Raw genomic sequence first — 13,531 nt, forward strand, 5'->3', positions numbered from 1 at the left:
AAATAACCTGATTAAAAAGTGGACAAAAGAATTGGGTAGACATCTCCCTAAAGAAAACGTACAAATGGCCAACAGGTATATGAAAAGATTCTCAGCATTACTGATTATCAGGGGACATGCAAATCAAAACCAAAATGAGGTACCACCTCACACCACTTAGGATGGCTATTATCAAAAAAACAAAAGATAAATATTGGTGAGGAAATAGAGAAATTGCAACTCTTGTATGCTGTTGGTGGGAATGTAAAATGATGCAGCCTATACAGAAAACAGTATAAATGTTCCTCAAAAAATTAAAAATATAACTACCATATGATCCAGCAATTCCACCTCTGGATAATTATTCCACAGAATTGAAATCAGTACCCTGTAGGGATATTTGCACTCCTGTGTTCACTGCAGCATTATTCACAACAGCGAAGATGTGGAAACAATCCAAATGTCCATTGATGGATAAATGGATAAAGAAAATGTGGTGTGTGTGTGTGTGTGTGTATATATATATATATATATATATATACACACACACACATGATGGAATATCATTCAGCCTTTAAAAAGAAGGAAATCCTGCCATATGTGACTACATGGATGAACCTTGAGGGCATTATGCTAAGTGAGATAAGCTAGGTCAGAAGACACATATTGTATGATTCCACTTATATAAGATATCTAAACTAGTCAGACTCATAGAAGCAAAGGGTAGAATGGTGGTTCTCAAGGGCTGGGATGTGGAAATGGGGAGTTGCTATTCAACAGGTATAAAGTTTCAGTTATGCAAGATGAGTATGTTCTAGAGATCTGCTGTACATCATTGTGCCTATATTAACAATACTGTATTGTGCACTTAAAAATTTGTTAAGATGGTAGATCTCGTGTTCTTACCACAATTTTAAAAAGTAAGAATGTTGGAAAAAATGCATCAGTAAGATTCTTTCCTCTACCAGCTATTTATGATGAAGGTAAAATGCATTAGTCTATTTTTTGACTTGCTTTGGGGCTCTTTAGACAGATTTATTTAAGTCAGACTGATTATACGACTAATAACATGCAGGGAAGCTCATCTAGATTCTCATGGAGGCTTATTTTAATTGAGCAACTTGGAACATATATAACATATATGCCAGTATAAATGTGAGCAATTAAACTTAATTTTCATTTAAGCCTTTTACAGGGTTCACAAAAAAGGATAAAGGTGGATTGTCTGTTTAAAAAAAAGGAATGTCACTGATGTGTTGAGATCCCAAGAATCAGAGACTCCAGTAGGGCCTTAGGGCCTACCCTCTATTTTAGTCATTAGTTTCAGGGCAAGCCAGACCAACTTTTATTAACATTTTTTCCTTTGAGTGGGACGGTTTTCATCTCTTTCGTGCCAGGATGCTTTTACCAACTTGACCTTGTGGTCAACAACTCCATTTTGGGCATAATTCTCAGATATACAAGAAAAAAATTTTTCAATTAAGATGCCGTTCTTCCAGATATTCCTCTTATAGGTGGTGTTGTTAGAGTTCTAAGTATGAGTGATTATCTTTGACTTCCTTAACTTGGCAGTGTCTTGGGTTAATGGAAAGAGAGGCACAGGGATGGAAATGAAATTAGAAATCTGTAAGTCTTTTGTTTTGGCAAGCTCTTCCTCTCAATCCTGAAATTTCATCTAGCACCTCTGAGAATATTTCCTTAACAGTATGGGCATGTTGGCAAAACAAAACAAAAATCAACATTATATAAAATTCAAGCTGGTGTGTGGTGGGGAAGCATAAGTCATTGACTTTTTTAAAAGATTCATTGTAAGTGTTATTGGTGAATTAAAATATGATTCATGTTGAACAATAGTGAAATATATTGATAATATCAAGAAGATTCTACATTTATTGATAACATATTAGGAAATAAATGCTACCTTTTTTGTACCTTTAATTATTTTCTATCTTGTAGAGTTAACAGCTCTGCCTAATCTGAGCACATCCATTATTGTTTCAGGTCCTGTGGGAATGGCTGCTGCTGCTGCTGTGGCAACAGGAAAGAAACGGAAACGGCCTCATGTGTTTGAGTCTAATCCATCTATCCGGAAGAGACAGCAAACACGTTTGCTTCGGTAAGAGCTTCCTTACCCCTGTTGTTGCTGTTCCCCAAATCCTTCATGGTGTGAATGGCAGGGTTAGAACGTACATGATTAGGTTCGCCAAGGATACCAAGTTAGATTCCTTGATGATAGAATTAAAGTTATCTTACAAAATTAAATAAATGAAACTAGAAATATGATTAACAGGTATATAATATCATATTAATTCATTCAGAGAAAATGTATGTACCTGCTATATACCAGGCATTGTTCTAGACCTTCGGACTATAACAATGAAGGAAACAAATTCCCTTAAAGAGCTTACATTCTAGTGGAGAGAAAAAGAAAATAAACATATAATATGTCAGATGATGATAAGTGGTATGGGAAAAAATGAAGTGGAGTAAGGAAAATAGGTTAGAAGATTAGAGGGGATATAGTAGTTTCTCTTCTTTTATAGGGATGGGCTGGGAAATCCTCTTTGATAAGTCTACCTTGAACAGAGACCTGAAGTAAGTGAAAGGGCAACCATATTGATGTCTAGGGGAAGAGCTTTTCTGGCAGAGGGAATAGCAAGAGCAAAGATTCTGAAGTGGGAAGGAACATGGTAGTCATATTTGAGGAACAGCTAGGGAGAGAATGAGAGGAGATATGGTCAGAGTAGTAGTGGCGAGCCACATCATGGGGTCTTTTGGTCCAATATAAGGGCTTTGACTTTTACTCTGAGTGAGGTGGGAAGTCAGTGAAGGCTTCTGACCAAAGCAATGATATGATCTGACTTGTATTTTAAAATGATCACTCAATCAACTGTGTTGAGAGTAGACTCTGGGGGTGTAAGAATGGAAGCAGGGAGACCAATTAGGAGGTTATTGTTAGTAATCCAGGCCAGAAATGATAGTGTCTTAAAACCAATGGAGCAGCAGCAAAGGTGGTAAGAGGTGGTCAGGTTCTGGATGTATTTCAAAAGTCAACTCCAGCATGATTCATTGATGGATTGGATGTGGGAGGTGAGAGGAAAAAGGAGTGAAGGGTGACCTGAAGGTTTTTGGGGGATTACTGGAAGGACTGAGATGATACTTACTGGAAGAGGAGCAGGTATGAAAGAGAAGGTAGGACAGAATCAGAAATTCGGTTTTGGACATGTTAAGTTTGTGATACCTCTTACCCGTTAAGTGGAGATACAGAGTAAGCAGTTGGGTATATGAGTCTGGAATTCAACAGAGAGATCTTATTTGAAGATATAAGCATATAGGTAGTATTTAAAACTGTGAGACTGGAAGAGATCACCTAGGGAGTGAGGGACTGAGGCCTGAAGCACTCTACCCTTTAGAGGCTGGAGAGACAAGAGGAACTATCAAAGGAGTCTAGATGCAACCAGTGAGTCAGGAGGAAAACCAAGAGTGTGGTATCCTGGAAACCAAATGCAAAAGGTGTTTCAAGAAGAAGGGCATGTGATCAGCTCTGACAAATGCTGCTGACAGGTTGAATAAGGTGCAAACTGACCATTAGATTTAGCAAAATAGAGATCATGATTGAACTTGACAAGACTGTTTTCAAAGGAGTGGTAAGGATGAAAGGATTGGAGTGTCTTCAAGAGAGAATGGGAAGAAAGGAATTGGAGACAGTGAATATAGACCATTCCTTCAAGGAATGCTGCCAAATTTCTCATTTGGTATGTGGTCCTTTGCTCATTTTTATTTCTTCTGAAGAGTTTGTAGGTTGCATAGAAAGATTATCACACAGGTGTGGTACATGAAGGACTTAATATTTCAACAGGTTGCACAACATGCGTTCATATATGATAAGAAATTTAGTCTGTAAAATCTTCCAGAAGTTTTTTCCTGTGGTATTTTAAATACTGTTTCCAAATTTTCTAGATGTTTATTGGAATGTTGAATCCAAATGGGGTACCAGCTCATGTAAATACTATGTGATGAAAGCTAGAAAATACAGTCTATATTAAGAACGTAAGAAGATTATAAGAAACTGAAGGAAAAACCAGAAAAGTACTTAACAGTAGCTTTCAGCAAACAGAGGGGTTCTATACCACTAGATGGGCAGTTCTTCTCATTTCCTTTAATGACAGTACAGGCAGGGGGAATTAGAATGTATTATTTATAGAAATATCTGGGCGCTGGCCCCGTTGCTGAGTGTTTGAGTTCGTGCACTCTGCTTCGGTGGCCGGAGTTTCACTGGTTTGGATCCTGGGCATATGCCTCATGCCATGCTGAGGCAGCATCCCATGTGGGACAGCCAGGAGGACCTACAGCTGGAATATACAGCTGTGTACTGAGGGGCTTTGGGGGGAAGAAGAAGGGAAAAAAAAAAAGATTGGCAACAGATGTTAGTTCAGGTGCCAATCTTAATTAAAAAAAAAAATCTTTGCTGTAAAGGGAATAGATACAACAGTACACCCGTTTGGAGAAAGATGGAAAACTTTGTTTTAGATATGTTGGCTTTCCTTCATTTGAATTGGCATGACTCACAGTCCTTTGAAAAGGTAGACTATGTTACCAGAAGAATTATGGAGTATAGAACTTTAAAATAATCTCTCATGATTTCAGAGGGAAAGGACAGTGTTTCTGTTTCATCCAGTGTTGATAGATTTGAAAAAGCTCTTTTACTCCATCCTCATTTGTAAAATACTGAAAGACTAAGAATTAATGTTTATATCACAATGAAAATCTGGAAATGACAACATTTTGGAGTAGTATTTTTGTATAAAATTATGTCAGTGAGACATAAATAAGGACTGTATCAGTCAAAGAATTTAGAAGCAGGTCATTTACGCCCCCTTCGTTAAGCATGGAGATGATATAATAAATCTATATGAGGACATCTCAGTAGTAATCTTTACTATCATAAGTAGCAGTAAGAGAAAACTCCCTTGGTGTTGCTAAGATCAGGAAGGATGGTACTCGCTATGTTCAACATAGTGTCCTGGCTGTGTCCTGAGGTAAACCTGTAGTAGATCCTTATATAACTGGGCTAGTCACTGGTCTTTAGGACAAAGGTATGTACATATTTTTGCTGAACAGGATATCAAACCTCACACTCCCTTTTTCACATTTCAGGTAAAAGAAAACATATCTAATCAGAGTAAATTGTCTCAGGTTAAAGTAAATTTTTTGTCTGACTTACTGTAATTTCTATCTTCTTCAACTCTTTCTATTCTCTTTTCATCCTCTGATTCAGGAAACTTCGAGCCACGTTAGATGAATATACTACTCGAGTGGGACAGCAAGCTATTGTCCTCTGTATCTCACCCTCCAAACCCAACCCTGTCTTTAAAGTGTTTGGTGCAGCACCCTTGGAGAATGTGGTAAGGAAATGAACTGTGTTCTCAGATCTGCTTTCTGTGCGTTGTTGTTCACATTCTTTTGATCCTCTTTCTAGCTCTATAGTTATTACTTCTGTCTTCCCCTCATCCAGTGGTGGGAGTAGGGACTAGTTTTCAAACTACTTTATGCAGATCAAAATAAAAAGGATCATTTCTGTTTCTACTTCCTGTAACAAGGTATTTTACCTCACCAGATGCAATGGACAAAATCGGTGTTGTGTTTTTAAGAAACCAGTGCAGAATTTTGTAAGAAAGTTACTGATTTATGTCAGAAACAAAATGGTAGATAATTCCAGGATGTAAACTTCATGAGGCAAACCTGGGAGCATTTTTTGATTGCTAATATTTGAGTTGCATATTTAAAATCTCTTGTATTTCTTCAAAGAATTGATTTAATACTCTGCTTCAATTTTGAAATACAGTTGAATATTTTGATTACATAGCTATCCATAGCTAACTTTATAAAAATAGTATTTTACCATTGCATACTTATACTATGTGAACTACTCTTTCTCTGACCAGAATTACTAGTATAATAGTATGTCCAGATTTAAATTTTATTTGTTTTTATTAGGATAAAATTTATTAGCTTGAAATGACATTTATTAGATTTCTCCCATATTGAATGTAGACATTTCCAGAGTTCGGAGTGGGTAACCAGTTGAGATTTTGTTTGTTGTATTTTTTTGTTTGTTTGGAAGCTTGGTCTTGAGCTAACATGTGTTGCCAATCTTCCTCTTTCTTTTTCTCCCCAAAGCCCCCAGTACATAGTTGTATATCCTAGTTGTAGGTCCTTCTAGTTCTGCTATGTGGGATGCCACCACAGCATGGCTTAATGAGCAGTGGTAGGTCTGCACCCAGGATCTGAACTGGCGAACCCCAAGCCACCGAAGTACAGCATGCGAACTCGGCCATGGGGCTGGCCCCATGTTGTATTGGTTTTTTTTCACACACACAAATGTGATTCTCTCCTAAGATTTTTGAATTTTGTTTTGAGTTTTCCCAAAATTCTTGAGGCCTTAGAATAGGATGCACATTAGGACCTTTCCTTAGAAGAATATAGTAGAAGGCTTCTAGTTTAAGATGATGCCTGATATGTAGTCCTTAGTGTCATGCTGTGGACAAACATGAAATCTGGGCATGTTTTCTCTTCTTCAGTGTTGAAAATTTAAAGAGCCAGCCTGGTGGGGCAGCGGTTAAGTGCGCACGTTCTGCTTCAGCTGCCCAGGGTTTGCTGATTCAGATCCCAGGTGTGGACATGGCACCACTCGGCAAGCCATGCTGTGGTAGGCATCCCACATATAAAGTAGAGGAAGATGGGCACGGATGTTAGCTCAGGGCCAGTCTTCCTCAGCAAAAAGAGGAGCATTGGTGGCAGATGTTAGCTCAGGGCTAATCTTCCTCAAAAAAAAAATTTTAAATAATATTACTACTACTAATAATAATGTGATCTATGAAAAAGACTCCTGTAGTAGACTCAGAAAAATATCTCTGAAGATTACTCACTGAAAAATCCAAGAGAAAGTTTTAGGAAACTGTTGGAGTCCTCCATAGACTACAAAAAGATGTAGATGCTATGAAACAGGAACAAACAGTCATATGATAGACTAGACTGAGGTAAAAAGCAATAGATATTTTTTCCGTTGACTGACATTTGATAAATACAGGCTCAAGAATAAACAGTAGGAGTAGAAGCAGAATATGTCTTGCAGAGCACTAAAGTAGAAAAAAACCAAGTCTAAATACGAAAGATAGAAAACAAGAGAAGGAATTAAAAAAACAAAATAAAACAAAGAATAGAACAAAGTAATATAAGTAAGACCAATTAAGTCTCTTATAAACCATAAATATAAATGGATTAAACTCTCTTGTTAAAGACAAAGATTTTCTTTCACATTGGAACAAAATCCAAATCAAAACCCAACTCTATTCAAGTTATGTGACATACTTACAGTGATTCACAGATGTTCAAAGTAGGCTGCAAATGATACCATCAAGAAGGTAAAAAGACAGTTCACAGAATGGGAGAAAATATTTGCAAATCATATATCTGATAAAGAACTTAACATAAAGAACTCTTAAAATTCAACAATAAAAGACAACCCACTTGTAAAGTGGCGAAGAATCTGAATAGATATTTCTCTAAAGAAGATACAGAAATGACCAGCAAGCTCACAAGCACTAATGATAAATAATTGTTCATCATTAGGGAAATGAAAATCAAAACCACAATGAGATACCACTTCTCACCCACTGGGATGACTGTAATCAAAAAAGGTAGGGGCCGGCCCCATGGCCGAGTGGTTAAGTTCGTGTGCTCCACTTTGGTGGCCCAGGGTTTCACCAGTTCGGATCCTGGCCATGGGCCTAGCACCACTCATCAAGCAATGCTGAGGCAGCATCCCACGTAGCAGAACCAGAAGGACCTACAACTAGAATATACAACTATGTACTGGGGGGCTTTGGAAAGAAGTAGTTAAAAAAAAAATTGGCAGCAGATGTTAGCTCAGGTGCCAATCTTTAAAAAACAGATGGACAATAATAAATGTTGATGTGGATGTAGATAAATTGGAATCCTCATACATTGCTGTTGAGAATGTTAAATGATACAGCTGCTTTGGAAAACAGTTTGGCCGTTTCTCAAAATATTAAAAGTAGAGTTACTACGTGACCCAGCAATTCTACACCTAGGTTTACCTAAGAGAACTGAAAACAAAACTTATACACACAATGTTCATAGCAGCATTGTTCATAATAGCCACAAAGTGGAACAACCAAAATATCTATCAGCTGATGAATGGATAAATAAAATGCGGTATTATCCATACAATGGAATATTATTCAGCAATAAAAAGGAATGAAATACTGATAAACACTACACCATGAGTGAACCTTGAAAACATTGTGCTGAATGAAAGAACCTAGTCACAAAAGACCACATGTTGTATGATTCCATTTATATGCAATGTCCAGAAGGCAAATCTATAGAGGCAGAAAGTAGATTAGTGGTTGCCAGGTTGGAGAAGAGGGAGGGAGGAACAGAGAGTGACAGCCAATGGTTATGGAGTTTCATTTAGGGGGGATGAAGTGTTCTAAAATTAGATTATGATGATGCTTGCAGACCCTACAAAAATACTTAAAAAGATTGAATTGTACGCTTTAAATGGGTGAATTGTATGGTGTGGTTTTAAGATGTATCCCAGTTTCAGAGGACTAATACATGTGAAAAAATATGCATCTCAGAATTGATAGACCAAATAGAATTGGAGCACTTGCTGTATAATTCTGGGAAAGTTGCTTAACTTTACTAAGCAAGCTAAGAAATACTGTGGTCACACCTGAAGGTGTTTTGTTGTATGTTACTCTGAGGGATGCTCTAAGTGCGTTTTGTTTTTGAAACTCAAGATATTTTTAAGGAAGTGTATAGCACTGATCAGTTTAGCAAAATACCTGGATATGAATTCATAGAATTTTACTGACCCATGAAAATGGCTGAAATTACTTGAAACTAGCTAATAAAATATAAGTCCTTAATATTGCCGTGGTAACACCAGCTGCTTATGTTACGGTATATGTTGACAATAATATTTGAAACTTTCTTTTTTATTAGAAACCAGGATAAAACTGAATCTCTAGAGTGATAATGATTCTACATGTTTGCACTGTTTTTCTTTCATCCCCTTTCTTGTTGATTTATTTGGAAGATTCTGTAGCTACAAAAGTTGTATTTTGTAGCCAGCAATAATTTTTACTTTTCCAGATGATTGAGGTGGAGTATAGGAATCTTTCTTTTTTAATCCTCATAATGAGGTACTTATAAGGAAGTGGACTAGGTTGATTGAGAGTCTAGTCCCCTTAGCAGAAAACTCAGGACTCAGACATTGTCTTAACTGGGCAAACCTCATTTTCTTTTCCCTTTTTTTCTAAGATAATGGCTTGAGCCTTGAAAGCATTAATTTCCTATCCCATCTTGTCACATTTTCATAATTCCATGGCTTCTTTGTTATTCCCAAAGGTGCCTTCATACCCCTTGTGTATTCCTTCAAGAGAACGAATCTATTATTGTTGGTTGTAGGATCCGGGGTCTGTCTACCGTTTGTGCTCATGGTAGAAGAGTGTGTGCATGTGCAAATGTGCTGCTAAGTTCTCTGTCTTTTGAGACACCTTTCACTGGCAGTGGAGGAAGGAATGGAGTCAGAACAACAATATCTGATTCAGACCTGAGCTTGTCAGAACTACAGAGGCCTCATGGGTTTGAAGTTCACCTCTGACACCAGGGAGTACCAGAAAGGAGGATGACTTGCCCTTGGCACTCTCTCTGGCCCTGGACCTTACTGATAGTGCCACCTTTGACATCCAGCTACAACATATGCCTCTTGGTTTTTTCCCTGATGCTTTTCAGTCCAGCCTCTCTGCACTTGAATCTCCTGTCTGTTTGGTAGTCTGCCTTTGCAGGAAAGTAGCAGCAGTTTCAAGTAGGTTGCTTAGAGGGTTTAGAGACATAGGCCCTTGGTGATCTTGAAAATGATTTTGGCGATTAACGGCCACAACTAGGTTTTGTCAAGTGGCCTGGGAAATGCAGAATAATGAATGCCATTCCTATTAGATCTGGAACAGGTGCTAGGGCCGGCCTTGACCAAGAAAATGTGATTTTTAACTGAGAAGCAGTATTTCTGTAAAACTTTTTCCACTGGCTCTTTTCTACTGTTACCTGTAATTTCATCATCTTTTCATTTAATTCTGTTCAATGTGATGTCTTTGGGGCCAGTGAGTATTTTTATCTGCTAGTTGTAGATGTGTTTGTTCTTAGGGCTCTGCACTGGCTGAGGGAAGCCAGCTCCACCCATTCTCTGGTTGCTTGGCACCAACCCTCCTTGGTTGTTGGGCATCTTGTTTACTTCTGCCCTTAATTCCCTGCAGGTGCGTAAGTACAAGAGCATGATCCTGGAAGACCTGGAGTCTGCCCTGGCAGAACACGCCCCTGCGCCACAGGAGGTTAACTCAGAGCTGCCGCCTCTCACCATCGATGGAATTCCAGTCTCTGTGGACAAAATGACCCAGGTAAGGGGCGGGAAGTGAGGAGGAGAGACAGAGACAAGTGGCAATGGTGTGGGCGGGCTTCAGATCACTTTGTTTAGTTTCATCCTTAGTGATACCACCAGAGTGAGATGCAGGCTGGAGTCTTATAGTGAAACAGTTGCAGCCTTGGAAAAGAAAATGTAGTGCCAGGAGAACGTGCCCAGCCAAGGATATGGATGTGGTCCCCTCCTTCTGTTGGCAGTTTTATCCTTTCATTTGGGCCCTTGGGTTGGATAAAGACACTTTTAGCTGGAGTTGGTTTGGACAGGAGACTGTTAGGACTTTGAATCACAATCAAATGGAGCAAGTAAACTTTTAGTCTTTTTTGGGCTGAGGTGCTCCTCTTTCTGTGTAAATTCTGAATACCACCACACTATTGCCAAGGAAGGCTCCCCTCTCCAGGGAATAAGAATACAAAACTCCGAAGGACACTCTCTTGAGTCATTGCTTCCTTCTTCCTTTGAGAAGGGAAGTCAAAATATACTTAGCCTGATAAATCAGCATACCTCATGAATTTGCTGAGACTGTCCCTTTTAAATTTTTTTAGCTTTACAAGTGACAGCTTGATCAAGATCAATTGCTTTTTTTATAACAAATCTCCACCTTATTTCTTTATTAATGTACTTCTGTCCTGCTAAATTCAGTTGTGAGTTTTCTTTCCTTATCTTATTCAATATTCCAGCAGCATTTAACACAACTAATTATCCCTTCCTTCTTAAAACACTTTCTTCATTCCATTTCAGAGACCACACTCTCCTGAATATCCTCCTGCCTCACTGGGTGCTCCCTTTCAGCTCTTCTGCTGGCACCTCCCCCAATCTTGGCATGTCGCAGGGTTCCATCTTTAGTTTCTCTCTAGGTGATCTCATCCTGTCTTAATATCCCATCTATATGCTGTTTATACTCCAGCTTATACCACTATTAGTTCAGGACCTAATGTGCCCCAAACAGAACCTTTGATTGCCTCCACTCTCTACTCCAAATCTGTTCCTCCCCTAGTATGCTCCAGATCAGTTAATAGCACTACCATCCATTTGGTCACCCAAGTCCCAGCATAGGAATAATCCTTGATTTCCCTGTTTTGCCCTCACTCCGCCACCAAGCACGCCTAATCCAGTAGTAAGTCATGTCAGTTCACTTCTGAAATATACCCTGAATCTGACCATTCTTCTCAGTTCCCATTACCACCTTAGCCCAAGCCTTTAGCATCTCTCACATAGACTATTTCAGTTGATCAATTCCATTGATCTCCTGAATGTCACTCTTGCTCTGCTGCAGTCCATGCTCCACAGAGCAGAAATTTTTAAAAGAACTTAGATCATATCACCCTCTTGTTTAAGCCTTCAATGGCTTTCCACTTTTCCTAGAATCAAATCAGAGTCTGCCATGGCCTCTGAGGCCCTGTCTAATCTGGCCTCTTCCAATCTCATTTCTGTTTCTCCCCCTCAGTCACTGTGCTCCAGCCAAACGGGCCCTGTTTCTTTTTGTCAGACCCTCCCGATTCCTTCTTTCACTTTTGCTGTTACCTCTGCCTGCAACATTAGTCTCCCAGATCATTGCATGATTGACCTCATCTTATTCAAAGTCTAGCTCAGATATCACCTCCTGAGACAAGCCTTTCTTTCTTTTTTTTGAGGAAGATTAGCCCTGAGCTAACATCTGCTGCCAATCCTCCTCTTTTTGCTGAGGAAGACTGGCCCTAAGCTAATATCCGTGCCCATCTTCCTCCACTTTATATGTGGGACGCCTGCTACATACAGCATGGCTTGCCAAGCGGTGCCATGTCCGCACTGGGGATCCGAACCAGTGAACCCCAGGCCGCCAAAGCAAAATGTGTGAACTTAACTACTGTGCCACTAGGCTGACCCTGAGACAAGCCTTTCTTGATTATCCTGTCTAATGAAGCTTTCTTCTTGCTACCAAGTCATTGTCTAATACTTCCCCTATTTTATTATCTTTGTAACACTTATCACTACCTTAAATTATCTGATTCATTAACTTTTATGCTTGTTTGTGGTCTGTCTCTCCACCTGGAATTTGAGAGCAGGGATTTAGTTTCTATTCTTCACTGCTGTCCAGTACAGCTGCCTGGCACCTAAATGACATCTGTATTCTAAATAATACTCAGTATCTGTTCAGTAAATGACCTAAAGGTCAGAGCAAGATTGGATCCAGTATAGTGGGTAACTGGATTGCAAGTCTCTGGAGTGGGTGTCCTCTTGGTGCAGATATTGATGCCGCTGCTCAGGAGGGGGCTCTTTGCTTCCTCCTAAGTCTGAACCAGTAGCTTGCTCTGACATGATACAACATTTTGTAAATATAAACTAAGTTGTGATCTTTTGCTTAGTGAATTCAGAGATCTTTCTGTGGACACTTGAGGGATCTCTAAATAATGGTTCAAAAGAGAAAGCATTATCTAAACTTTTTTCCTGTCATACCTTCTATTCTGTCCCTAGGGCCATTCTTACTGGTTAAAGAAACCATAAGGTGAATTTTTTTACCTGATTGATGAAAAGAATCTACTCTATATCTCAGATATAAAGTACACCTAATGCTGACTAAGCTTCTGATTAAGAATACTATGTTAGGTAGACTCCTCTCCTGTGATGGGCATTTTTTCCTTTTTGGCCATGTTTCATGTGTTAGGTTGAAATAATCTGTGGTTTTGATCATATTAAATCATCATGGATACTGATAATTTTGAAAATTGGTGATGGCCACAGAAGTCAGAGCAAACAGTTTAAGTATCATGTTGGAGGTAAAACATTTGAAACTGTATGTTTTCCATTTTCATGAAATATGCACTAAGTAGAGCTCGATGCAGTTGTGGATCCAAGGGCAACTGGTACTCGAGTCATAGATCAGATTCAGAGGGACTTTGTTGGAGGCATGTATTTTCTTTATCGTCATACATTCCCTCCTTTCCCTTCTCACCACAGATGATGACTAAAGAATAATACATAACAAATAAAACAAAAACAAACAAATGGTGAGGAGGACTGAGCAGGTTGATGAAAAACCCAGCTCCCAATCAAATGGGAATTTCTGAG

At 38.9% G+C, this 13,531-nt stretch overlaps 1 protein-coding gene across 6 annotated transcripts in view; it reads left to right on the forward strand.

Annotated features, from left to right (window-relative positions):
• Positions 1-13,531, forward strand: part of NRF1 (nuclear respiratory factor 1) — a 123,915-nt gene that overhangs the window by 54,553 nt on the left and 55,831 nt on the right. For all 6 annotated transcript variants that reach the window (XM_070265822.1, XM_070265823.1, XM_014739149.3 and 3 more), the window contains 3 exons: positions 1,981-2,095; positions 5,258-5,384; positions 10,323-10,463. In XM_070265822.1, coding sequence (XP_070121923.1) covers positions 1,981-2,095; positions 5,258-5,384; positions 10,323-10,463 — 383 coding nt within the window. The remainder of the gene's footprint in view (positions 1-1,980; positions 2,096-5,257; positions 5,385-10,322; positions 10,464-13,531) is intronic.

This window comes from Equus caballus, chromosome 4 (genome assembly GCF_041296265.1).
Source record: "Equus caballus isolate H_3958 breed thoroughbred chromosome 4, TB-T2T, whole genome shotgun sequence".
NCBI classification, from domain to species: Eukaryota; Metazoa; Chordata; class Mammalia; order Perissodactyla; family Equidae; genus Equus; species Equus caballus.